This window comes from Gekko japonicus, unplaced genomic scaffold (assembly GCF_001447785.1).
Source record: "Gekko japonicus isolate JY-2015 unplaced genomic scaffold, Gekko_japonicus_V1.1 scaffold133, whole genome shotgun sequence".
Taxonomy (NCBI): domain Eukaryota; kingdom Metazoa; phylum Chordata; class Lepidosauria; order Squamata; family Gekkonidae; genus Gekko; species Gekko japonicus.
The window spans coordinates 1286168-1313443 of record NW_015171506.1 but is presented as its reverse complement, the minus strand read 5'-3'; the positions used below and the strand labels follow the sequence as shown (position 1 = coordinate 1313443).

Here is a 27276-nt window from a genome sequence, read left to right as displayed (position 1 = left end):
CTGTGGGTAGCTACATCCTTTGCTTATAAGTTAGGCCAGAAGTTCTGACTTTTATTTAAATCTCTGAGGTAAAGGTAGCTTTCCCTTGACCTCGATAGCCTGATCTTGTCAGATCTCAGAAGCTAAGCAGAGTATTTGGATGGGAGACCTCCAAGGTCATGATATGTGGAGACAGGCAATGGCAAATCACCTGAATTTCTTTTGCCTTGAAAACCCAGGTGTGGCTTGACAGCACTTTCCACCACCGCAGGGGTAGCTGTTAACTGCATTGCCTGGTTCCTACTGCCCCCCCCTTACTCAGTGAGTCACTGCATCAGTACACAGTATATTTGAATAACCTTTGCTGAGGCTTTTTCTATCATACCCCTACATGTTTGTATTGCAAAGAAATGATTTCTGTCCCATGAATGTCTAGTGCTAACAATGGCACTTCACTACATGGACTACTAGGGTACTGGAACTGGGGCTGAGGTTTGGGCCTACAAATTCTATGTGAACCTTCCTGTTATGTATTAAGTTCTGCATTAGCTTGAGTTCAGAAACAGGATTGTAAATACACCAATCAGAGCTGCGCAATGTTCTAGAGGGAAGCACTCTGATTGGACCTTATATGTAAATAGTGATTGGTTGTTAACTGACTTGTGGGCGTGACTACCTAAGCCCGGACTGTTTAAAAGAGAGCCTGTTGCTCTATGTTTTTGTCTCGTTCATGATTTCTTCCGACTTTGTTAATAAAGCTGATTCACTGTTCAACAAGCTGTGTTGAGTCTCGTACTTAACAAATGGCGACGAAGGTGGGATTCTAGAGCGGGTAGGCAGCCCCGCTGAACCAACGCCAGAACAGCGGACGACCGAGAAGCCCCTGAAGGACCCAGGGCAGAAGAACGAGACCTGGCTGATCAAGCGGCTGCAGCACTACCAGTGCCTACACCCCGAACGAACAGTGATGGCCGTCAAGTCGCGGTTCGAAGCGTTCGAACCAGACCTAGAGGACTGGGATTCCTACCTGGCCAGGTACAAGTTCCACCTCCAGGCGAACAAGATCGGTGATGAGGACCAGCAGAAGGCAATGCTCCTCAGTTCCTGTGGGAGAGCTGTATTCGACGTCGCTCAGTCCCTGGTTGCACCTGCTGAAATCAAGGACGTGTCACCGGCTGACCTAAAACTGAAGCTGAAAGGACATTTCGCGCTGCAACCATCGCAGATCGCTAGTCAGCACGCGTTCTATAAATGGTCCCAGGCGGCAACCGAGACGGTAGCTGAGTATATGTTGGTATTAAGAAAGGCTGCACGCCCGTGCAACTTCTCTGACCTGGAGGAAGCGCTCCTCAACCAGCTCGTCTGTGGCATGAAAGACAAGAATCTGGAGCAGTGGCTGTTCGCCCGGCAAGGCCTCACCTACGCTGTGGCCTACTCAGAAGCTGTAGCCACTGAGAAGGCAGCGCAAGAAGTGTGTCAGAACCTGACCCCAATCCAACAGGGGGCCAGCAAGTCAGTGCACCACGAATCAACAAGTGAGTCCGAAGGTGAGCGCGATGACGTCAACCACTCTCGAGCTCTGAGGGCCAAGCGGACCCCAGTGAAAACCACACCAAGACGAGTCTGTGCCAGATGCGGCAGAGAACACGAGTGGGATCGCTGCTGGGCGAAGGACATAGTTTGCCGATCCTGTGACCAGCGGGGCCATTTGGCCAGAGTCTGCAGGGCTAAGAAGAGGACATCACCGTCGTCTCCTCGTGCACGTCACCAGGTTCGCGGCGAGGATAGCGCAAGGTCTACAGATTGCCATCTGACCAACTGCTGTTCCTGCCCATCGACCATCCTAAAGACCGGATCATGATCCAGGAAGAAGATCCATGTCACCGGCCTGCTGAATGGCGTACTGTGCGAGATGGAGGTCAACTCGGGATCAGCCGTGACCTTCATCTCCTCAGAAACACTGCAGCATTTGTTCCCATGATGGAGTCGTCGGCGTTTGAAGCCGAGCAGTATCCACCTCTCCAATTTCCAGGGGAGACGCATTCCTGTGGCTGGGGAAGCCACTTTTGAGGTACAATTTAAAGGGTTCCAAGAGGCACTAAGCCTCGTTGCCGAGGGGCGCCGAGCCAGCCTTTTGGGATTGGACTGGTTCGAGGCTCTCAGAATTGCTATTAGTGGAATTAATCAGGTCAGCGCAAATAAACTGAATGCACTGTATACTGAATTTGCTGATGTATTTGATGGTACACTGGGAATGTATAGAGGTCCGCCGGTAACCTTTGATCTAGATCCTTCGGAAGCACCTATACGGCAAGTATAGAAAGGTGTCCCTTTCCATGAAACCACGTATTGAGGCCGAGTTAGACAAACTTGTGGCCCAAGGTGTGTTAGAACCGATATTGCATGCAAGATGGGAAACCCCTATTGTGACACCAATTAAGCCTGACGGGTCAGTAAGAATCTGTGCTGATTATAAAGCCACAATTAACAGGGCACTACAGCAACACTCATACCCCGTACCCGTCATTAGCCATGTGCTAGCGTCATTGGGAGAAGGTAAAGTCTTTGCCAAATTAGACCTAGCTCAAGCTTACCAACAACTCCCAGTAGACCCACAAGCTGCAATAGCACAAACCATCGTTACGCACAGCGGTGCTTTTAAAGTAAACGGACTGCAATTTGGGGTGAACGTTGCTCCAGGTATTTTTCAAGGTCTAATGGAAGGCTTGTTGAGGGACCTACCTGGGGTGGTACCTTATTTTGATGATGTTTTAATCGCCAGGAGAACCGAAGACGAACTAACAGAGCGCATCAGGGCTGTATTAGGCCGTTTCCAAGTGGCAGGTTTAAAAGTGAACAAGTCGAAGTGCCACTTGGGGGTGCCCAAAGTGGAATTTTTGAGATTTTTGATCGATGCTGATGGGGTACACCCTATAACGAGTAAGGTACAGGCCATTAAAGATGCCCCAAGACCTGGATCCAAGAAGAAACTTCAGTCCTTCTTGGGAATCCTTAACTTTTATCATGCATTCCTACCGCATAAAGCTTCCATTGCGGAACCGTTACACAAGCTCCTCAACAAGGGGGCTAAGTGGGAGTGGGGCTTGCAGCATGACCGTGCGTTTAAGGCAATCAAGTCCTTACTGTCTTCTGATGGAATACTCACCCATTACGATGAGTCAAAGCAGCTGGTGTTAGCTGCCGATGCGTCACCTTATGGGGTGGGGGCTGTATTGAGCCACGTGATGGCGGACGGGAGAGAAGCGCTAATTGTGTATTATTCCAGGACACTCACTGCAGCCGAGAGGAACTATGCACAAACAGACAAGGGAGGGACTGGCGCTTGTGGCTGACGTGAAAAAAATTCATGACTTTCTTTATGGGAGACCTTTTGTTATGGTGACTGACCATAAGCCCCTCCTGGGAATTTTTGCACCAGACCACCAGACACCCAACATCTTGTTGGCCAGGATGTTGCTTTGGACAGTATTCTTGTCTGCATATGACTATGTGTTGAAACATCGCCCAGGCAAGAACATGGGGCATGCAGACGCCTTCAGCTGGTGTCCTCTTCCTGGACTGGACTCAGACCCGGCACCGGCGTTTGAGGTAATGGCCCTCAAGGAACTGGCCAAACCTCTGGTGCACGCTTCAGACGTTGCGACCGCCTCAGCCAGAGACTCTATCGCCAGGGTGCTCAACTGGGTGTGGAGGGGGTGGCTGGTGGGGCACGTCGCTGATGAGTTTAAGCCTTATGCGACAAGGCAATGTGAACTGTCAATCCACAAGGGCTGCTTATTGTGGGGAAACAGGGTGGTGGTTCCCCCCAAGCTGAGAAACCAGGTTCTTGAGGTGCTGCACGAATGCCACCCCGGCATTGTGCGAATGAAGGGGTTGGCTCGGGGCTATTTTTGGTGGCCGAAAATTGACTCTGACATCGAGAGTTGGGTGCAAAGGTGTCACAGGTGCCAGCTGTCCTGGCCTGATCCACCACAAGCCCCAGTACAGCAGTGGGAAAAGAGTCACCGGCCCTGGTCAAGAGTCCACATCGACTTTGTGGGGCCATTTCAGGGGCAGATCTTCCTGATCATAGTCGATGCGTACTCTAAATGGTTGGAGGTGGTCCTGACCTCTAAAATGACGGCTCTGCGATCAATGCGCTGCGCCGCATTTTTGCTACACATGGGTCGCCGGACACTCTCGTGTCTGATAACGGGACTTGTTTTACCGCCTCCGAGTTCCAGAACTTTTTTGGGGCAAATCTCATCCAACATAGCACGTCCGCACCATTCCACCCGGCAACTAACGGGCAGGCCAAAAGAATGGTGCGGACCACGAAGGAAACTCTTAGCTGACTGGTGCAGGGCAACTGGAGCCAAAAGGTGGCGTCGTTCCTCCTGCACCAGCACATCACCCCACATTCAGTGACAGGGCGGAGCCCTGCAGAAATGCTAATGGGTTGGCAGCTGACAACTCTCCTTGACCGAATACACCCAGACCTGACTACCTCCAAACCCGCACAGAGTGAGTCCACTGACTGGACCAGGGGTTTTGAGGAGGGAGAGTTGGTTTATGCCAGGAACTATGCTGGAGGGCATCGTTGGTTGCCGGCAACGGTAACCAAGGTACTGGGTTCACGTACGTATGCAGTACGGCTAACAGATGGTCATGTCTTCAAGCGGCACATCGACCAATTGAGGAAACGGTGGGCTGAGGTAGACCCTGAGCCCAATACTGCGGTGGCCGACGTACCCAAACCTGATGAACGGGTAGAGCTCCTGAGCTCAGACAACTCCCACGAGGGAGAACCACCCAGTATCACGACTGAACCCAGTTACCAGTCTGAAGACAGGTTTCAGGCACACTGCCCCCAAGGTATACTGGAAAGCCCTAACAACAGGGAACCGCCAAACAATCCCCCAGCTGTAACATTAAGACTGTCACAACGGAGCAAGCAGCCTCCTGCTTATCTTAAAGACTACGTGTGTTCCCAGGTTGTTCCATCTTAGGGGGGAGGAGTTGTTATGTATTAAGTTCTGCATTAGCTTGAGTTCAGAAGCAGGATTGTAAATACACCAATCAGAGCTGCGCAATGTTCTGGAGGGAAGCACTCTGATTGGACCTTATATGTAAATAGTGATTGGTTGTTAACTGACTTGTGGGCGTGGCTACCTAAGCCCGGACTGTTTAAAAGAGAGTTTGTTGCTCTATGTTTTTTTCTCGTTCATGATTTCTTCTGACTTCGTTAATAAAACTGATTCACTGTTCACAAGCTGTGTTGAGTCTCGTACTTAACACTTCCATAAGATACTGAGGCAAAAGCGCTCATCCTGTTTTCCTCAGAAATGGCTTGTCTGGTGCATGTGGGGGCATATGCTACATGCTAAGTGACATCATCTCAACATTCCTAACATCACTAAGCGTTAGCAGATGCATTCAATGCATAACTGATGGACAGTGTCTTCAGAGATGCACACTGCAACAGTGGGTGATAACACAGTCTACTGGTTTAATTAAAGCATTTATAAAATGCTTTTCCTTAAATGTTCAAAATAGTTGCCAAGAACTATGGAGGAGTGGCTGAAACTGCCCTGTTAGATCTGACATATAATTGTGTTTTTAATTTAGCTGTGATCTCCCAGCAGCTAAGCTTATACTGGCATAGGCCCCACCCTAGCAATTCCTGTAGCACAACCTATGCTGTGAGGCTCCTCAGCACCCAAGCACATGGCCATCTCAGGGGGCACTTCATGCTATTGCTGCATTGCTTCCCTTATGGTTCACCTCTTCATATTAACCTAGTAATGCATTCAACCTTTGGAGGAAATGTGAAAAGCTATAAAACAGAGCTGAAAGTTAAGGTGCCTGGAAGAAAAAAAGTCTTGTCCCTTCAATAAAGGCTTAATGTGATGTTATTTCCTACCATGCCATGAAAACTTCAGCAGCCCATTTCCAAACTTTAAGCCTCTATTAAAGGGACAAGACCTCTCCAAGCCTGTTAACAACTCTAGCTGTAAGTGATTATGGAAGAAGCATTGTATGGTCCCAATCATCTCATATCTGATTAATGCTGTTAGCCTTATTGAAACTGAAGACATAAGGTCATACAAATGACAAAAGTTTATTGACTGATGAAAAACTAAATGTAGTATTTGCACAAACAAGGTTTGAGCTCAACTATAATACTAGTTTCCAGCTTCTCTTCCTTATACTATAAGTGCAACATATATTCAGAATGTTAGTCAATTAACATCTTGCTGTCAACCCCACAAAAACTGCATAGTTAAGCAGTAGGTACAAATATACACTTGCAAAACCCCTGAAGATTGATTCCTTCCCCCACCCCCTTCTCTGAAGCTGGTGCAACCGTAATCACCTGCACTGGTCAGTCTCTGAATTTCTTTTCCCTTTTCTTCCACCCTGTGAGAGGAGAAAAATACTGAATTACTAAAAAGATACGTATAACCAAAACTAGCAGAATGAAGCAAGAGAAAATGTTATCACAAGACAAAGACTAAAGGCAAATATTTAGAATATTGTAATTTGGTTTTCTGAATGCAGTTGTTTCACAATATGATTTTAGGACAATAATGACTCATTTTCACAGGGTAACAGTTTAAACAATATGCAAACTGTAACGAGATACCTGAATATTCTTGACCCGCAGATACTAAAGACTTGGCAGTGTATTTGTTGGTTATGTATTTTCTACTCGGTCAATTCAGATAACACATGTCCACATCAACTAAGGCTGACCAGTGAAGCACTTAGCTACAAATACTCACTTTCTGGGTGGATATCACTACATCAAACAGTAAAAAAACTGGCCATGTATGAAACAGAAAAGTAGTAACAGGTCCAGTACATACAAGATAGCAATCTCTACATACTCAAGGGACTCCCCAAATATTAAGAAAATATAACTTCATAAATTATTCAAAAGATCCCCACCAAGGCCTGCATACGTTATAGGGGCACAAGGAGCTGAAACCAGTTAAGTGTTAGTTAAACTGGGGTGGGGTGCAACTAGCCTGCTCAAATCCCTGAGAGCTTAAAGAATCCTGGGGATAGAGGAAGCTTTTGAAATGTTGCCCCTTTCTACATTTCCCCCCAAGTTGAGGCAACCCTATTATTCTCTCATTCCTAAAGCATTATCCCAAAGAGTGGGGCATGATACAGGTCTAGAAAATGATGCATGGGGTGGAGAACGTGGATAGAGAGAACTTTTTCTCCCTCTCCAATAACACTAGCACTCAGGGGGAACTAATTAAATTGATGGGCAATAGACTTAAGACAGACAACAAGAAATACTTGTTTATTCAATGAGTAATTGAATTGTGAAATTTACTGCCATTGGATGTAGTGATGGCCACAAGCACACATGGTTTTAAAAGCAAGTTAAACAGATTCATGGAGGATAGAACCATCAACAGCTACTTGTCATGGTGGCTAAAGGGAACCTCCATATTCAGATGCAGCTAATTTCCGAATAACAGTGCTAGGATGCAATATCAGGGGAAGCCCTTGGCCTCTATATCCTATTGGTTGGCCCCTGTGTGAAGCAGGTTGCTGGCCTAGATGACCCACTGGTCTGATTCAGCAGGGCTCTTCTTATGTTCTTTTCTGGGCTCAAGCTTGTCAAAACTACTGTATCAAAAATTATTATGCAATCTTTTTCTGCTCAGTCTACTGTATAAATGCAGTATGCTTATGAAACTTTTGAAAACAGACAAAACCACTCTGCCATGCTGTTTCAAGGGAAGAGTCAAAATCTGGAAAACAGCTTGCTTCCCCCAAAGTAATGCTCCTTCATTTCATCTGAAAGCTATTATTTGAGACAATTATGTAGAGAGTACATCTCAGAAAGTAATTTAAAAATTATATTGGAGAATGTTTCAAAGAAAGCATATATTTTGAAAACATTCAGGGAGTCCTGCGCTTGCAAGCGCAAACAGAACCTTTCTTCCATAGACTAATAGTAGGGAACAGTCACTATTCTCAGGTCCCTTACATTACTACAGTACAAGTATGTTATACAAAATAAATGCACACACAAAGCACTGTCAAAGAATGGATGCCTTTCAGTCACACATGCACTAATCCACAAAAGGACATAAAATCACAGGCAGGAAATACAGAACAGTTTAATGTTGTCCCTGACTCTTGAAAGAAAGATTATATCAACCAGTATAACATTCTAAATAGAGTGTGGTAGTGATATTCTTCAGAAGAGTAACTTGGTTTAGAAGTTCTAAATCGACATAATGGTGATTTCTGTGAACACACAGTTGGGAAAGAAGTTTCTTGCACAACAGTTAAAGGCTGCAATCTTATGTGCGCTTACTTAGCAACAACCCCAGTGAATGGGACTTTACTTCAAAGAATCAACATGCAAAGGATTGTGCTTGTGTGATTAATAAAATTAAACAAATACTTTGATAGCCATACATAATAGGGAAGAAACAGGTTGTGATGGAGGAAGACACAACTATTAAAAAGTAAGCTATACAAGAAAGAGAAATAGCAATATAAGTAAACTGCAGACAAAATTAAGAATTTTAGTCTGCATCACTTTGAAACATAAAGCAAAAAACCATCTACGCAAGTCCTGAACAATGACCACTTCAGAGCAAACACACACAAAAACTAAAGGTTTTTTGGATCAAATATATGCATATTTTAATTAAAGATCTCGTGTAGTCATATTACCTGATATTTTGTTAATTCTGCTTGCAGTGTTTTCACTTTAGATCTTTCTTGTTCCAATGCAGCATGAAGAGAAGTCACCTGGAATAAATATAACGCTGAGCATAAGCATAATTTTCTGAATAGAGGCACTTGAAGCCCTTTCCATAGTATTTGATGTTATCCGAATCAGCACAAATTGTGGGTGTTTCCTAATGGAAGTCCATACAGAGGAAAGATTCAAAACTTTACTTCTATTTGTGTCCATATACATTTATTCTGATTTTTTAAACCTGGTGTTTTTTAAATTATAGAAATCTTTACCTGTAAAGTCAGCTCATTCTTAATACTCTGAGATTCATCAACCTGAAGGAGTATTTCAGCTTTATCTTTCACTAAAATATTAAACAAATAAAAGATTAGACTCACTATCCTTGACATCTTCAAAACCACAGGGGTTAACATGTACTTGGCCAGCCACTCAGCTCCCTCTCATATGTGCAGGCCTGCCCGAAATAAAAAACTGAACTTGTATGTGTTACTGAGACAGAGCCAAGTCCATCCCCTTTTCTACTGTTGGCAAATCCCCTTTGTACTGTGGTGGCCTGGAGAGAAAGCCAGAAACAACCAGTCAGGGTCCTTGGAACACCTGAAGGGAGGAGGGAAAAGGATGAGCAGAGGGGGAAAGAGGTATTTAATGCATTTTTGAGTCAGATAGGGTTTAGAGATTCCTTAAGCAGGATAAAGATCTTGCTCTGTCTGCAGTCACTTGAGGTGGAAGTGAACTGTTCAGCTTACAACCTAGAAATCTTGTTGTTCTTTAAAGGTGCCTACTGGGCCTGAATTTTATTCCCAGAACAGTTTTAGAAAGCTTTTTAGAATGAAACATGTTGTTAAAAGAATATTTTGTTTAAAAATACTTACTTTCACCTTCTTGTAGCATTTTCAAAAGTTGGGCATTTCGTGCTTTTACTTCTTTATACTTTGCCTAAATATTTTAGAAACCCAATTAATATAAATGGTGTATTCACTTAACTGTTACATTGTGTGAAAAATAGACTAGTTTTAAAGTTGTATATTCAATCACTAATTTATGGGAGGGCAATAATTAAAATAGAGGAAGGTGCAATATGACAATACAGGAATCCTGGAAAATCAAACATATTTAAAGCTTCTACTGCTGGTAAAAGAAGGGAGAATAGAAAGAAATAAAAACAAATTGTCAAGTTTTATTAATTCAGTTATTGCCTTGAATGATCAATTGATATTCTCCCTGTTTAAAATCCAATATATAAATTGCACAGTGTACGATGCAGTTTGGATCGGCAACTTTTACATCTCAACAATCAACTGCATTAAAATACTTAAGTTCGTATTGTGTACCTATGTGAGTACGTATTTTGTTTTAATCAAGAGGTTCTGTGTAAGAAATCTATGGAAGGTGTGTCTGCTGTTTGCATAGAGAGAGACTGGAAATGAGACGGCACATTCAATGCCTTCAGAAGTAAGGTCCAAATACTTAAGAAAGTAAAAATAATTTAAATGTTGTATGATGTAAATATTAAAGAGACTGCAACCAAGAAATCAGAAAGAGACTGAGACTGGGAAGGGCAACCATGAATCCTTGTGTAAGGATGTGTCATTAGTGACCAAAATCAAGATGATTCATATTATGGTATTCCCCACTATTATGTTGGACAACGAAGAAAGGTGACAGAATGAAAGCTGAATCATTTGAAAAGTGGCATTGGAATAGTTTTACAGACACCGTGGACTGCAAAAAGACAAATAAGTGGGTTCTAGATTGAATCAAGCTTAAACTCTCCTTAAAAGCTAAAATAACCAAACTGAGGGTATTGGACTTTTGTCACTGGAAAAAATAATAATACCAGGAAAAAAGGAAGACCCAACTTGAGATGGATTGATTCAATAAAGGAAGCCATGGCCCTCAGATTGCAAGACCTTGTAAGCAAGGCTGTTAATGACAGGACGTTTTGGAGGTCATTAATTCATAGGGTTGCCATAGGTCGAAAATGACTTGGTGGCATTTAACACACACAAACATGTTAGTATTTCCAAAGTTAATACTTCTTCAAATCATTTCTGTGCGTCATATTCTCTTACCAATACAGGCCACCAAAGTAGAGGTTAATGAAATAATTTTGGGAAGCTATGCTGCAAAAAGGCCAAAGCATCCTTTCCGATGACGTTTTAGCTTACATTCATCATTTAGTACTGCTTGGGGATTACATACCTCCCACTGACTGATAACATTCTTTAGTTGCTGAATTTCTGCATCTTTCTTCTCAAGTTGCAGCTTTAGTCTTTCTATTCTTCCATCCTTCAAGACAAAATCCTTTAGATTAAAAAGAAATACTGTGTAAATTATGGGGACAGTAGCCATGTTCATTTGTTACAGCAAAACAAAATTAGTGTCTTATGTCAATTTAAAGACTAAAAGGTTATAGTGCATTCCTTTCTAGGCCCATTGACTTCAATGAACTTAGAATCACACTGTTACTGTAGCTTTTTGTGACCAAGAACCCACTTATCATGGGACTCTAAGCCATGAATGCTTACAATGCATTAATCTTTAAGATGCTATATGACTCATTTGTTTACATAAAGTGAAAATGTTGATCTCACATAGAGCTGAAAACACAAACTATTGTTTAAAAATCAAAATATTTTACAAATACATGCAGAGACACTTAAAACTGCTCGCTCTCTTTACTCCTTGTATTTCAAAACACAATAAGCAATAAAGTTATATTTTCTGTGGAAACTGAAATAGACTATTCAGGAAGTATCTCTGTCAAGCTGTAGTGGTGGATGTTCCTGGGGGCTCTCAAGGAAGCGATGGTCCGCCCCCTCCTTAAAAAGCCGTCTCTGGATCCGGCCAAATTGGCCAACTACTGGCCGGTCTCCAACTTGCCTTATTTGGGCAAGTTAATTGAGAGGGCGGTGGCGATACAGTTGCAGAGCTTTCTGGATGACACTTCCATGCTAGATCCTTTCCAGTCTGGTTTTCGCCCGGGCCATTGGACGGAGACAGCACTGGTGGCCCTCACGGATGACCTCCGGAGACATCTGGATCGGGGCGGAACAGCAGTGATGCTGTTGTTAGACCTGTTGGAGGCGTTTGACACGGTTGATCATCAGCTGCTCACCCACCGCCTCGAGAATTCAGGGGCTTGCCTTGCAATGGCTTGTCTCCTTTCTCCAAGGTCGGGGACAAAGGGTGGCCATCGGGGAGCAGTCCCGAAGGCACCCACTAGTGTGTGGTGTGGCCCAAGGGGCTGTGCTCTCCCCGATGTTATTCAACATCTATATGCACCCCCTTGCCCAGATTGTCCAGAGGCATGGGCTGGGTGGTCACCAATATGTGGATGACACCCAGCTCTATCTGATGTTGGGTGGTCAGTCTGACTCTACCCCAGAAGATCTGGACAGGGTGTTACAGGACATGGCTGGATGGCTTAGACTGAGTTGATTGAAATTGAATCCGACGAAGACAGAGGTCCTATGCCTGAATCAGAACAGTACGGGGGTAGGGATTCCACTCCCGGCCTTCGGTGAGGCGCTGTTGGTGCCAGCGCTGAGGGTCAGGAGCTTGGAAGTGCTCCTGGATGCTTCCTTAACAATGGAGGCCCAGGTAGCAGCCGCTGCCAAGGCAGCCTTTTACCATCTTCGGCTAATTAGGCAGCTGGTTCCCTTCCTCGAACACAATGATCTGGCTGCAGTGATCCATGCTATGGTCACCTCGAGGTTGGACTACTGCAATGCTCTCTATATGGGGCTGCCCTTGGTGCAACTCCGGAAGCTGCAGGTGGTGCAGAATGCAACGGCCAGGCTGTTGATGGACCTCCACAGGTGGGAGCACATCGAGCCTGTGCTTAACACTCTGCATTGGCTGCCGGATTCATTTCAAGGTGCTGGTTTTGACCTTTAAAGCCCTTTATGGTCAGGGACTGGCCTACCTGAGGGACCGCCTTTTCCCGCATGTTCCCCAGAGAGCACTGCGATCAGGATCCCAAAATCGCCTGGACCTCCCTGGCCCAAAGGAAGTCAGGTTGACGGAAACTAGGACCAGGGCTTTCTCATTTGTAGCTCCGTCCTATTGGAACAAGCTTCCTGCCGAGATCAGGGCCCTGAGGGACCTTTCACAGTTCCGCAGAGCCGTGAAAAGAGTTTAGGCAGACGTTCCGTTAGGAGTGGCGTCTTACCAGCAGCGCCCTGTGTGAACTTCGACCCAGCATGACCTAGTGTGGTGGCACCGTTGAATGTGTCCTTAAACTGCACTTTATTTCTATCGCCATCGAAGTTATGTTTTTAATTGATTTGTCTGTGTTTTAAATGATTTATTATATTTTATCATTTGTAAAATGTATATTGTTCATCAGTTTTGTGGAAGCCACCCTGAGTCCACCTTAGCGGGGAGGGTGGGGTAAAAGTTAAAGTAATAAATAAAATAAATAAATAAAATAAAGAACTACCCCAAGATAAATTCAGGCCCTCAATAACAGAGCTTTGTGGTAAACCTCTGCACTTGTAGCACAGCTTTAGAGCTCTACCCTCAAATGTTGCTTCACAAGCTTAATTTCAAACTGTTGTCCAAGATGTCTTAAGTAGCTGCTTGTAGTGGAGGGGACCATGTTCATATCCTCAGTCCATGTATGCAAGCTCTTCTGACCAACTAAAAGGCATCTTTGCATAGTAATCACTGAATTTAAGAACAAACATGGAAGTACCAAAGAATCCTGTAGATGATGGACAGATAGTATGGCACAGTCATCAGAGCATTGGGCCAGGACCGATGTTCCCTCTAAGCCGTGGAGTCTTGTGAGCAAAAATTCTCCTTTGTGAGCTACTGGCATTAAAGTTGTGAGCGAGCGATTTGGCTGCTGCATAAATTAGTTTGCTCTGGAGCCGTCCTTCCTGAGTTGAGACAAAAATGTGTGAGCCGGAGGCTAAAAAACTGTGAGCTAGCTCACACTAACTCAGCTTAGAGGGAACACTGGCCAGGACCAGGAAGGTGAGTTCATATCCCTACTCAGCCATAAATCTCACTGAGTTACCTTGGGTCAATGGTTTTCTTTCAGCCTATGTCACAGCATTGCTGAAAGGATAAATCAAAGGAAGGAAAAACCATATAGGCTGCCCTGAGGAAGGGCAGGATAAAAATGTGGCAGATATAGGTATCATACATTATAAGCTACCTTCATGTGAACTCTCTTCTCTTGTGAAATGAGTTTCCTTTCTAGATCATTCTCAGATCAAAAAACCTTGGGGCCTCTTCATACCTCACATTTATTTGTTCTTCAGCAGGCACCCTATTCTCTACTACTGCTGTAATCTTCAAGATATGTACATTTAAGGTTTCGTTTTAACATGCCTGTGTGGGGTCACGAGATGTACTGTTATCCATGCCATTGTAGTCTGTGACCTGTTCTCTTCTTTTCTCTTTATTAAGTATTTTGTGCACATCGTCTTCCAGTCTATTGAAGAATCCTCCATCATGCAAGGAAGGATGCGAAGATCCCAATTCCTATCAAGTATCAATTATTAATTGTCAGTAAAACAAACAGATTAAGAAGAAGCAATACATGTAATTATTTTTAAAGCCTCTGTATAAAATTCAACACAGAGTTGAATTGCCATTTTTCATGAGAAGTCTCCCTTCCCTTACCAAATCTAAATCTCATGTTCAACCAGGTTTACTAGAACATATACCTAAAAATTAAGGCAATTACAAAAACATTAAATATATTAAAATCATTAATTTTGTAATGCCTAGATAAATTAGTTTCATTGCCTGCCACTGTCATGCAGCAAGACAGAAATTGTGTATCTGCATTGCAGAGGAAGCCTAGTAACATTCTGTCTCTTGATGCACCATACTATGAGGGCAGGCAATGAAATCACTGCACCACCTCACAGAGTATCATCTGGTTGCCTCACCAAAAGGCCAATCCATTCTTTCCCTCCTCCATTCACAGTCAATGTACTGCAGGGGGTTTAATGCAGCCAAATCCACTTGGTTACACTGCACCTTGACATCATCACAATGTGGCCTCTGACTGAGATAATGCAGTTATTCATAAAGAAGCCAAAACAGAAATGGAAAAAAGTATGCCAAAGCGCCTGAAGATCAAACTACAAACAGAAAGAAATAGGTCATATTGTTCCCTTTGACAATACATTTTTCTGCCCCAAAATGCTGTGGAGCAGTGGGGTGGGGTACATAACAGTACTATTCATTCCTGATTTTTAAAGCAATTTTCTAAAAATTTAAACCAAACCCAAAAATAAAAGGTTGCTATCATTTTATTTCAGGATCACTAATCGAAGTTTCTAATGAAGTTATCAGCTTCTCAGACACTACACAATTCCCAGGTTTCTGTACTTAACTCAAAAGAACAGCAAGCATGATTTGCTATCATTTATATAGAATGCAGCAGGCAAAAATATTTGCCATACAAGCTTCGAAAAAACCCTCCCCATAAAACACAATTTGCTTAATTGTAACTTGCGCAAACGTTTTCAGGGAGAAAAAAAGCTGACCAGCAGCAGACCCACAAGGATTTGTCGAAGACATCTCATTTTCCCTCCAACACTATTTTCTCTTTCCCTCTCCTTCCCAACCACTAGCCAACCTACCTTTATTTGTTCCAGTGTCCTCAGTTTTCCTCCCCTTGCAGACTCTCCCAAGGAATGGGCCCACTTACACACTGGGGAACTTTCAAAGACTTGCAGGGGTTACCTCCCTTAGTCCTATATGTTAGGCTGCGTGTGTGTGACTGGCCCAAGGTCACCCAGTGAGTACCATGGCAAAGTTGGAATTCAAACCTGGATTTCCCAGACCCTAGGCTGAAACTCTAACCACTATACCATATTGACTTTCATGAGGTGACTGCTGCTGAACAAGTGGCTGGGCCTTAGCAAGTCAAGGAAATTAAATGGTAGCAAGTATCCTACAGGCTGCTGGTGAGCCTAACTCTAATGAGTCCTCCCTCAAGGGTCAAAACAGCACTGGAAAGGGCTCTGCCCCCATCCCTGCCTTTTACTGACAGAAACCAAGCCTTGAGGGCTGTCATTACCGTTGTGGTTGCCAAGCAATGGCCACTGAGAGGGCATTTGTTTCTTAAAGCTACAGATACTGTTTCTAGAATAGTTTTTTGTTTTTTAGATTTCAGATTTCTCCGCAAACCTATAGGCTTTTCTCACATTGTAGAAAGATCTGTCTTATATGTTTATGGATTTAAATATCCACAGATGGGGTGATGTTGAGAATTAGACATAGTGGAAACTATCTATGCTGTTTGCATGCATGCATTTATTTATATCCCGCTTTTCTCCCCAGCTGGTACTCAAAGCAGCTAAATGCATTGTTCTCACCTGCTCAAAGTGGCTAAGTGCCATATTCTCACCTACTCCATTTCCTAGCAACAACATCCCTGTGAGATAGGCCAGACTGAGAGTTTGTGATGGGCCCAAAGTCACCTAGCAAGCTTCCATGTAGAAGTGGGGATTAAAACCCAGGTCTCTCAGGATTCTAGTCTGCCACTGTATCACTATGCCACACTGACTCACTCTCTATGATCTTAAGGATCACTTAATGCTAAGATCAAATGCTTGCAGGAAGGGCGGGGTAGAAGTGCAATAATAAATAAATAAAATGCTAAGATCAAACTACTTCTGGCCATGGAACAGCAGTCACTGGGTGTGTGTGGGGGGAGGTATTTGTGAATTTCCTGCATTGTGCAGGGGGTTCGACTAGATGACCCTGGAGATCCATTCCAACTCTATGATTCCATTATTCTACTTCAAATCATGGTTGTTTAATCAGAGACTTACCTCCTGCTTTTTGGAAACGGGATCTGAAATACAACATGAAAAATATCAAGTGTTTATGGGCTGTAAATTAAATTTAATTGCTTAACTTGCCAACAAAAAACATAACAATGACAATTCAAGAGTGAGTCAGTACTGCAAACTCATAGTTTATCAATTAACAATCCCTAAACTGAGTTCAACCCTTATTTTAATTTTTCTGGTTTACTGATTGGCGAGATTTCTAAATCTAGTAACCAAAGCAATATCCAGTTTGTTTACCCTGAAGTACAGAATTTTGAAAGTATGCTAACTATGGATCATATTCTGAATACAGGGAAGGATTAAAAAAGGCATTGTGTTCTGTGCAAAAAACTAGATCTTTCTGAACCATTCCTCCCAGTGTAGCTCCTTGCACTTTCAGAGGGTCAGGGGACCATTTAGAAATGCAAATTATACGGTATGCAAAGCCTCCCTCCTTCACATGTGAGAAAGTGCTTATTGCTCACATACAGAGAAATCTGGACCACAGCCAAAGTACTTGCTCACACCTATAGAAGCAGATATCCAAACAGAAGTGTAGTGTCTGTTTCAACACAGCCTTAAATGTCTAAACTGGAATTGTTGCTTGGAAGACATAAAGATCAAACTAGGTCAAGCAATTTTTGTTCATTGCTTTAGATACAAGGTAATGGTTAAGAAGGAAAAATAAACATGGACATCCACAGTGCTGGACAACTACCCCACACCCAGGTTCTGGATATATTTTGTTGAGCTTGTTCCATCAAAAACTGATTTACATTATATCCAGAATGATTCAAAAAGTTTTGTTTTGCTTTCTAGTTTTTGAACATAAGCTAAATGTGGACTTTGTTTGTGACTCCTGTGAACATATTAAGTTGCTTGTATATACAATAAATACAAAGTATACCTATGTTACTGTCCAACTGAAAATCTTTTAATGACACTGTGAGAGGTTTGTCTTTTCCCTGCTGATTTTTTCTCTTCTCTTTCTTGTGTGCAGCTTTTGAAGGAGGAGAAGCATTTTCAGCATTTTCATACTCCTGTAAAGAAATAAAAAGCTCACATCTGTTTTTAACTTCAAACTGCTTGATAATATATAATTACAAGCAGGGAACCTGCAAGAACTCACAGGAAGCATGTACATTTCCCCCTGTATCCCCACTTCCCACACTATTTCTTTTTTCCCGTCCCCTGGGAACTCCCATAGCCTCTACCCAGGGCTATAGCCAGTGGTGGGGTTTTAGTGGCTGAGGTCTCCCGTGATTAGGGTGGAGCCCCGCTGCAGCACAAGCTTTCCTCCCTCAACCCACACGCTTTGCCAGCCAGAGAGATGGGCCATCGGCTCTCCAGGGCTCTCGGAGAGCCGAAGCAAGTCTCCCATATTTGTACAAAAATCTCTCATTTGCCTCTGAAGTCTCTGTAAACTCGAGTGCCCAGTTCAGAATTACACAGAATAATACAAAAATATATACACCAGGAAAAAAGTATGCAAACAAAATACTTTGAAATAATTTGACACGAGTCGATTAGTATTCTGAAACTATGCCCATGGAACAAATATACGAAACCTCAGCTCTGCCTAGGGACTCCACAAAAACTATTTTATTCCTGTCAGTGCCTGCAAAGGTGCAGACCCCTTATGTTCAACACCACTACATCAGATGTGAAAACGCCAGCACCCTTTGCTTGATCTGATGTTACTCTGACTTCACCTAGCACAAAACTGTTAGATATATTTTAAACTGTCACAGCTATGTTACATCCACGTCATTTACTATTCTTAACTAGATTGTCTTGACTACACAAGAAAATTCTGTTGTGAATGATTGCTACAGTGCAATGACAGCCCAATATCCAACACAATGGGGATGCAGCCCTGGTCTCAAGCTCCCAAGTTTGTATGGAGATAGCTTGAGTCAGATTCCTGATATTATAAACCTGAAGGGGAAAAAATGTCATATCTAAACAGCTACACTGTTCTCTAATCCTTTCTCCAAGAAAAAATAAATGAGACCTAAAAGATCAAAAGAAATGAAAATAAACAGGCTTACTAGAGCAGCTTTAAAGTTCTCTGAATGCACTGCAGTTACCTGAAGCTTCTTTTCATGCCTTAACAATTTACTACTATCTTTCAGAAAACTACATTAAAAAATGAAATTTCTACATATTTCCTGTAGATTAACCAAGTATTTGATCCTGGAGCTCATCCAAAGAGTTGATGAGAACATCCACTGTGATCAAGCCATAGTAAAAGCAGGAAATACCTTTCTGTGTTCTTCATATTCCAGTTTGCTTAGAAGTAAAGCCTTTTCTAGATCCGCTTCAAACATTTCAGAAGTCAGCTGAAGAAACAAGATGGACAGGAACTTAGTTTTGAAGTCTACTTTGGTATAAGTGTGATTTACACTATTTTCCACCAATCTCAACCTGTACTACAAAAGGAAGTAGTAAAATTAGTCAAGATCTCTGCAAAATCTAGGGAAAGTATGATTGAAAATAATTGAGTTCCTGGAAGAGAAATCTACGTACAAGTCATCTTATGCACGTACAAATCTGAGGTACAAACTTTTTCTTGCCATGATCTGTACATACTTTGCAATCTTTAAAATTTGTTTGTAAAAACAATCCTTTTAAACACATTGTGCAATGATTAACTACAGATCAATACCAATGACACAATTATCTGCAGTGTGGACATATCCTTTCTTTACTTCTGTTCTATTTTAGAAGTGCAAGCAAGCCTTTGATTTTATATGATTGCTGTTCTTTGGGTGGTTATCTGTGCATTCACACCAGTAGGCTTTACACCTAAGCAAAGCAATGATTTGAAAACTTCTGGAGCTGGACATGCTATGCCTCTACTTTTGAATGATCCACCTGTACTTGCCTTCAGGGTATAGACTAGCAAGCTGATGTACTTGCCTTCAGGTAGATCAGCTTGCTAGTCTATACCCATTACTGCAGACTCCTCCCCTCATGGCACACATGGTCCAAGTCTGTGTTTGAGGGGAGGAGATTTTGGGTCTAGCTGTAAACTAGTTTCTCAATCATTGGTCTGCAAATCCCATCCATATGATGCTCAGAGATCACAAAGGACTAAATATAACTTGTTTTGTTAGCAAAATAACATGCCGATATTAACAAGTTTATTGGTTTAGCTAACACAAACACTCTCGTGTTGTATTTTGTCCAACTTAACGAAAACTGTGTCAAGAATGTTTTCTCAACAGACATTTTAGGTTAGAGCCCATTTCCCAAACTTATTCATCCTGCTAATCCTCCGTGCCTATTTTTGTTTCAGAGCTTGAAACTCCCAACTATACCACAGAAACCAACTATAAAGCAGTAAGTTAAAAAAGAATAAAGTAAAACAAGAGAGAAAGTACAGAGGTATCAGTGGGCAGAGGGAAGAGAAAAAGAACTAATTAGTCAGCAATAGAGTATGGAAGAGGAAACAACCTTTATGTTTAGCCCTCACTAAAGCAATTGAGAAATGGGATCAAACTTTATTTCCATCTGTTGATTTTATACCTTCCTTTGTAAGCCATTGGTTCTTTTGTCCATAAGCCTGCAATCCTAAACAACCTGAATAAAGTAAGTCTCACTAAATTTAATATAACTTCTGAGTATATATGCTTATAAACAGTTACACAAAACAGTCCTAGATACCAGCTTATCTTACTGTAAATAGAAAAGCTAAATTTGTAGCAAAGTTTTATCAAGCACAATTCTGAATACTTAAAGCAAAATATTCAAGGTAGCAAGTTTAACTACCTGTTCATCTCTTTGTCTCCACTCTTGCCAGTTTTCTTCCTGAGAATCTTTCTGTACTGAACTGTGTGATGTTTGCTCATGTTGCGATAAGCAGGCTCCATGGGAAGACTTCTGAGGAATTTTTTTGAAAGCAAGGTTTCTGAGCTGCAAAGGGAAACAATGGACATGAATTTCAGCACTATGAAATACCCATAGCACATATATGTCCTCTTTAAAAGACATGTTCTAGAAGTGTAATAATAAAACTCAGGTTCTTTAATGTGAATTCCATATCAATAGTCGCATTACTACCAAGGATCTTATGTAGCTACAAAACAGTAAATTAGGAGTGCAACAGTGAGAGAGTCTCTGAATCAAAGAGACAAGAACATCTTAATGCATGTTTTAATAGTATAATTTGTTTAGAAAATGAATAACCTTTATTATACAAAAACAAAGGAATCACTGTATCAAAACATAAGGAGATGTATTGTGCCTGGAGTGGGGGGGCTGTTAGCAAATTTCCTCTTTTAGTGGCAGACTTTCAATCCCCAGAAGCAACATTTTGGGTGACAGAAGGAGGAGGGAAGTATGGAAGTCAAGTTTCCACAGATGAAAACCCTTCCATCCATGGAAAGTGTGGGTGAGATCCAAGCCAATAATAATAATTTAGGTTTAAAACACATACACTGAGGGATACAATGTTCTAAGGACACCTACACTGAAGTAAACTGCACTGAAACCATAGGTGACAATTTCCAAGGAAGCATATCTAAGATTGGGTTATCTGGGCTGCAATTATGACTTCTGCTGGAAGAAAGACAAGCTGAGAATGACCCTATAGATTTTCCTAGACTTTTCTGCTGCTTTCGCTGACTTTGTTATCCTTCTGGAAATCCACTTCTACCTGATGGATCAATTTCAGGTGATACATGGAGACTTTAGCTCTGCTCCATGGTATATGCTATGGCATTCCGGGGTTTTTCCCCCTATCTACATGGAACTGCTAGAAGATGTGATCTAGTGAAATGCCTGAAATGTGCTATTAACATTCATCTCTCTGTCTATTACAGATTTATCCCACCATTCAGGAACTGTTTATGATTATCTTTTTAACCTATCATCTTTGGAGGTAGGCTAGGCTGAAAGGGGAATGTCCCAGAGTCATCTAGTAAACTTTATGGCTGATAGATTTGAAGTTGGGTTTCCCCCAGTCCTCGGCTACAAACTAACCACTACAGTCCATCATCTCTTTCTCCTTTTAATTGGGTTCAAATATAGCAGTGAATATACTGAACAGATGTCTGGATTCAGTAACAGGATAAATGAGGGAGAGTAAACTGAATCCTAAACCAGACTGTTGGTTTGGAGGGAAAGGGGGGGTGCATACAGACTGGAGCTGCAGAATTCACGCTGTTTGGGATAGGGTTCCTGTTTCCCTTAAGGACATGATTCAGAGCCTGGGGATACTTTCAGATTCTGCACAGCTTAAGGATGCTCAACTTGCACTTGGTGGCATGACATGTATTTCACCAGTTTCAGCTGGTGTATTTAGTCCTGGAAAGGAATTACTTAATTACAGTTATATATATCTTAGTAATGACCAGACTGGACTACGGTCATGGTGCTGCCTCTGAAGATGGTTTGGAAACTTCAGCTCATCCAGAATACTGTGAGGCCAGGTACTTACAGGCATCTGCACTAATGAACGTATTTCATTGGTGCTGAATCATCTACATTGGGTACCAGTCTATTTCAGGGAGCAATTCCAAGTGCTGATTTTGGCCTATGAAGCCCTAAATGTTCTGGAACCAGGAAGGACTGTCCCCCCCCAAAAAAAAACAACAACAACAACAACAACCCTGCCTGTTCACTTAACATTATCATATCTTGCCCCAGAAGTCTTTCAGAGATTAGGCAGATGACAACTGGGCCTCTTCAATGGTGGCACCCTCTATTGTCAAAAGTATCTACCTGGCAGTTAAGGTTTTATCCTTCCACTACTTTGGTGTTATTGTCTTGGCACTTTTTGTTGGGGTATTAGTTTCTGTTGGATTAATATCTGTGTAATAAAATCTGTAATAATAATAATCTGTTTTAAGTTTTATTTTGTAAATTACTCTAAGCACAACCTGCAAAACAAAGAAGTAAAACATTTTTTAAAAAACAAATTTCAAGTAGTCTGAGAGCAAAACTTATATCTGACCCTAACAATGTTGGACACTCCTTCCAACCCTGTTGAATCCCTTAGCATCTTTCCAGTATATTTGCATACTACAATCTTGACCACATTCAGTTTTCCCTTCTCCACATGAGGATATTTAGCAATTGATTATTAAAAATAACTATCCTTTAACCTCATTTGCTTCACTCTGCTGCTGTTCCTTCTTTTTTCTTCTCTTTTCTTTTTTCTTTTCATTAGAGATTGATTTGCTGCCTGAAACTTGGGATTTCCCAGCACTCTGATCTCCTCTTCCTTTTCCAGATTCTGAATCCGATCCACTGCCACTATCCACTTGTAAGAGAGCAAATCGTGAAGGAACTGAGCTTATAACTGCAGAGGCCATTGTAAAGCTGGGGGTGTCCTGAAGCAAATCTCTTATTCCAGGTGCTTCTGGGGAAAAAGCAACAAAAAGGAAAATGAGGGGAAGAGGCAGAAATATTACTTTACTATTGTTTTACTGTAATTGCACTTACACTAAATCTCACGTTAACCAATAATTAAAGTTTTTTATCATCTATCAAAAGAAAAATCAAACTGCCACATTTTAACCTTTCTTTGAACAAAATGGATAGTTCTAATATAGCAACAAAGAAAAATTGTGAGATGGTTCATCCTTGCAGTAGAGTCTAAAAGTGATACATTTTCAGCACTCAGCAGTTGTAAAGCCATTGTACTGGAAAATTCTAGATGCAATGACCTTTTGGAGAAATGGCAATGACTACAAAAATTTAGTAGTAAAAAATGCTTAGGAACACTACAGTTCTTTCTCTAGGAGCCTGGCCTGCATTAAAGCTCAGGCTTCAAATGTGATAGAAAATAGGAATAGTTAATGGGAAAGAAATTGTCATATTTTGCAATCACTGTCCCAACTTAAATATGCACTCTTCAAAGTGAAATGAAAAAGGAAGCATACTAGGATTTTATAAGCAAGGATTTTAGGGATTTAGATCCCTGGAAGCACGATGGCCATCCTAGAATATGTTTTAAAGAAAAGAACGCTTCTTGTTTTACTGAAGTGCAGTGATGTGAAACAAAATTGCTGTGGAATATTTACAAAATATTTTGCTACATTATTAAAAGTGAAGCAATTCAAAGGTTTGTCAGAGAAGACCCTACAGGTCTTTGTCCCACGTTCTTAAGGATTTTGTGAGATTTTGTCCCTTCACCCTGACATACCAACAATGACAAGTGACACCATCAGGTCAGATATTCTTGCATACTGTGGGAGAAAAATGGAGCAAGTGCCTTATTTTCCAGATGCGAGAAGTCACAAATGTTGCCTACCACCTTTGCTAGCAAGCTAATGCTGACCAACATCTACAGCAAAAGGTCTCACGCAAATTTGTTTTTTAACTTAACTGGTTTTATTGTAATAAATTCTTCCTTCACAGAAACATCCCTAAGGGTACGTACTGCCAAGAGAGGCAAAGCGCAAACTTCAAAGATCTGTCATTTTTTCCTTCAGACTCATATTGAAAGTATATTCTATATCTGTTTACATGTAAATATTCCCACTGAATCAACAATACTACCAAGAAAGCATCCTAGCATTTTATAAAGAAGCTTTGCTAGCTTTCAATGGTGTAGAAACAGTAGGTGGGTTGCAAACATATCCTGGTTGAGGTGCACCATAGGTGTCAGAGTTATGGGAAATTTTCTGCATCAGCCCACCATGAGTGGATGGGTTCTTCACAGTCCTTCACTGCAGGTGTACTTGACAAATTATGTGACCTGCTACCCCAGGCTGAGAAACAGAGTTTTGGTCAGCTAAGATCCTCACAAAATTAGACATTCTTACAGCTAAACAGCAAAAAGGGTGTTCATTCATTGCAACATCAACAAAAACAATTTTTGGGACATCCCCCTCATCTGGTTGCTTCCTGCATCCACAGATATGCCACTGCTGAGAGTTCATAGACTTCCAGAGCAGGATACCATGTGGTGGGGTGAGTGTGCGTGTGCTGCAGTGTAAACAGTTATTTAATTAGAATTGCTCTTCCCCTTCTTCTGTGAATGGCATAATACTGCAAAGAAGTTACAGTCTGGTCTCCCTTCTCCCTTATGCCATATGACATTCTACTAGAGGTTTATAAAATTATGCATGGGGTGGAAAAAGTTGAAAGCTTTTTCTCCTTCTTGCGTAATATAAACCTCAGGGATACCAGATGAAGCTGATGAGCGATAGGTACAGGACCGACAAAAAAAATACTTTACTCAACAAGCAGTTAAATTGTGGAATTCACAGCCAGTGAACATAGTGATGGCCACAAGCATAGTGATTTTAAAGGGGGTTAGAAAGATTCATGGAGGGTAGGTCCATCAACAGCTACTAGTCATTGTGACTAAAGGGAACCTCCATATTTAGAGGCAGTAAACCTCTGAATCCAGGTGGTAGGAGGCAATACTGGAAAGGGCCTTGACCTCTATCCCATCCTTGTTGGTCTCCCAGTGCAAAACTGAAGCAGTTTTAACTGTCACCAAAGAACAATTCTGGAAAACTTGGGTTACTGCATATTCCAGTGAGCAACAATGGGTCAAACAATCATTCTAAGGTGTGTGGGGTTTTTTATGCTTTCCAATACACTATTCATACAACATGCCCTGACCTAGATAGCCCAGGCTTGCCCAATCTCGTCTGATCTTGGAAACTCAGCAGGGTTGGCCCTGGCTACTATTTGGATGGGAGACCACCAAGGAATACCAGTGTTGTGACACGGAGTCAGGTAATGGCAAACCACTTCTAAATGTTAGTTGACTTGAAAACCCTATGGGATCGCCATAAGCAATGAGTTGATGGCAAAATAGATAGATATAGATATAAGCACAACAGTCTACCAGGGAGAATAAATACAATTTTCTACTCCTCACCATAATCTCTGGTTTGCATTTCCCCCCACTGGCTTGCCTTCCCCTCCTGCCCATTCACATCCCCTCAGCACAGTGAGGGGGAGTGAAAAAGTAGGGAAGGCTGGGGAAGGGAAGCCACAATCAGCTCCTCCTCCTCCTGGTGGCCACCACTGCAATATTTGTGCACGTCATTTTAGTTTGCTATGCTATTGCAGCCAGCAACCCCAAATCTTTCACAACTCCAAGTATGTGTGGTATTTGCAATTTCTCCACATGCAAGGCCATTGCTATTGATTTGGAGGGAACAGTTGTACACCATTTGGGGGAGGGGAACACTAAGATTTGTCTGCAAACCTGGGGATTAACCTAGGTTTGGAGAGCTGCAGCTGGTCCTGTTGGGCAGATGTGCGTAACTTAATGGGGGATCAGCTCTTGGTTGTTAGATACAGAGATGTCTGCTGATAGCAGCAACTCTGCAGATTTTTATTGTTTATGAAGGAAAGATAAAATCAAGTCAAAGCCTTAAACTCTTCCACAGACATAGGTAGGGCATTTAAGTGCCTTAACATTCCCACTCAGTTGATGACCTTAGGCCAGTTATGCTGTTTCTCAGCCTAAACAATTTTACTGGTTCACTGTAAGGATTTCCTGAGGAAAATCCCATGTATGGTTCTCTGAATTCCTCAGACAGAGAACATTGTGATAAAGAACACTGTCTGGATAATATTCTTTCCCTTTTTGCTTTCCAATAAATGTTCGTGAAAGCTAACCTGATAGTAAATACTGCAAGCATACTATCAGTGAACTGCTGTCCTGCGGGCCTCCAACTTATGCTGTAAGAGTCGCAAGCAGGCTTGATCCGTTACCATTTTAAAGAAGCCTATAGCACCTGCACCAGAAAATGCAGTACAATCTTATGCCTGCTTACTCAGTAGTAAGCGCAAGTGTGCTCACCGCGGCTTACTTCCACTTAACTGCAAAAGAGCTCCTTCCTTGGGGGTTCTTGAGGTTACGAGGCAGCAAGGGAGAAAGGCTGGCTACGAGGGCTACAAGAGGCGGCACCTGCTGCCAAGCCCCGAACCGGGAGCTCTACGGACTGGGGCTGTCCGGCTCCCTCCGGGTCACTCGCAGGCGCGCTACGATCGTGACCCCCGCTGCGCGCCGCCCTCTCCTTCTTTGCCCCCTCCCCGCACCCCGGAGCCTGCACCAGCCCAGATCCTCTGCCCCCACACCTCTTCCTGAGAGAAGGAGTCGGGCCCCCTTCTCCTCTTCCCCCAAATTCCGGGGGGGGGGGCGGGGAGAGAAAGCGACAGAGGAGCCAGTACGAAAGAGAAGGGCCCTCACCGCTTTCCTAAGCCCCAAAGCCACGCTCCGGGCGGGCGGCAACGGTTGCGGCCTCGCGCCGGCAGTCCACGCAACGGCTCGGGACGCGGTGGGTAGAGGCGCTCGCGGCGGCGGCGCGTCAGGCAAGGGCTGAGTGGGGAGGAGACTGATGGAGCGCCGAGCTGCTCACGGGAGCGCGCATCCGTGCCCGGCTCGGGCGCTCGTTGGTTTGCGGAGTTTGTTTATTTCTCGGGTCGGCTGGCTACAGGACAATGAGGGCAGCTGGCGCATGCGCAACAAAGCTAGCTGGTTACGCAGGCAAGACCTCGACGACAGCGACCCGCCCCCCCCCCCCCCCCTTTTCCCCCTTTAGCGCCGGGATTCCGAAGCTACGTGCCGGCTATGGCAAGGAGAGGCTAGGATTAACGTTTTCACTGTAATGGTTCTTATTGAAACAACCCCTTTTAAAAAGTGAAAAGGCAAAAGCAGTCGTAATATTGGTGTTTTATTAACCAAACGCGTGACAAGCAATAGGAAAATGAAAGAGAACGAAGACCGGTTATTACTATATTCACAAGAAATCCACTTATATAACCCTTAAACCCCCT

At 42.8% G+C, this 27276-nt stretch overlaps 1 protein-coding gene across 2 annotated transcripts; it reads right to left on the bottom strand.

The window, feature by feature from the left end:
• Positions 1-6187: 6187 nt before the first annotated feature.
• GKAP1 (G kinase anchoring protein 1) lies at positions 6188-26799 on the bottom strand. Of its 2 annotated transcripts, none has more exons than XM_015419272.1 (12): positions 26690-26799; positions 22632-22885; positions 20296-20439; positions 18786-18863; positions 17429-17561; positions 16522-16544; positions 14060-14212; positions 10919-11020; positions 9589-9652; positions 8989-9059; positions 8689-8766; positions 6188-6399 (listed from the first exon to the last, which is right to left on the bottom strand). In XM_015419272.1, exons 2-12 carry the CDS (start codon positions 22839-22841, stop codon positions 6352-6354), a joined length of 1104 nt encoding a protein of 367 aa, XP_015274758.1. In that variant the 5' UTR covers positions 22842-22885; positions 26690-26799; the 3' UTR covers positions 6188-6351. The 2 variants fall into 2 exon arrangements, with proteins under 2 accessions (XP_015274758.1, XP_015274757.1); XM_015419271.1 differs by having other exon boundaries at positions 6189-6399; positions 22632-22888.
• Positions 26800-27276: the final 477 nt, after the last annotated feature.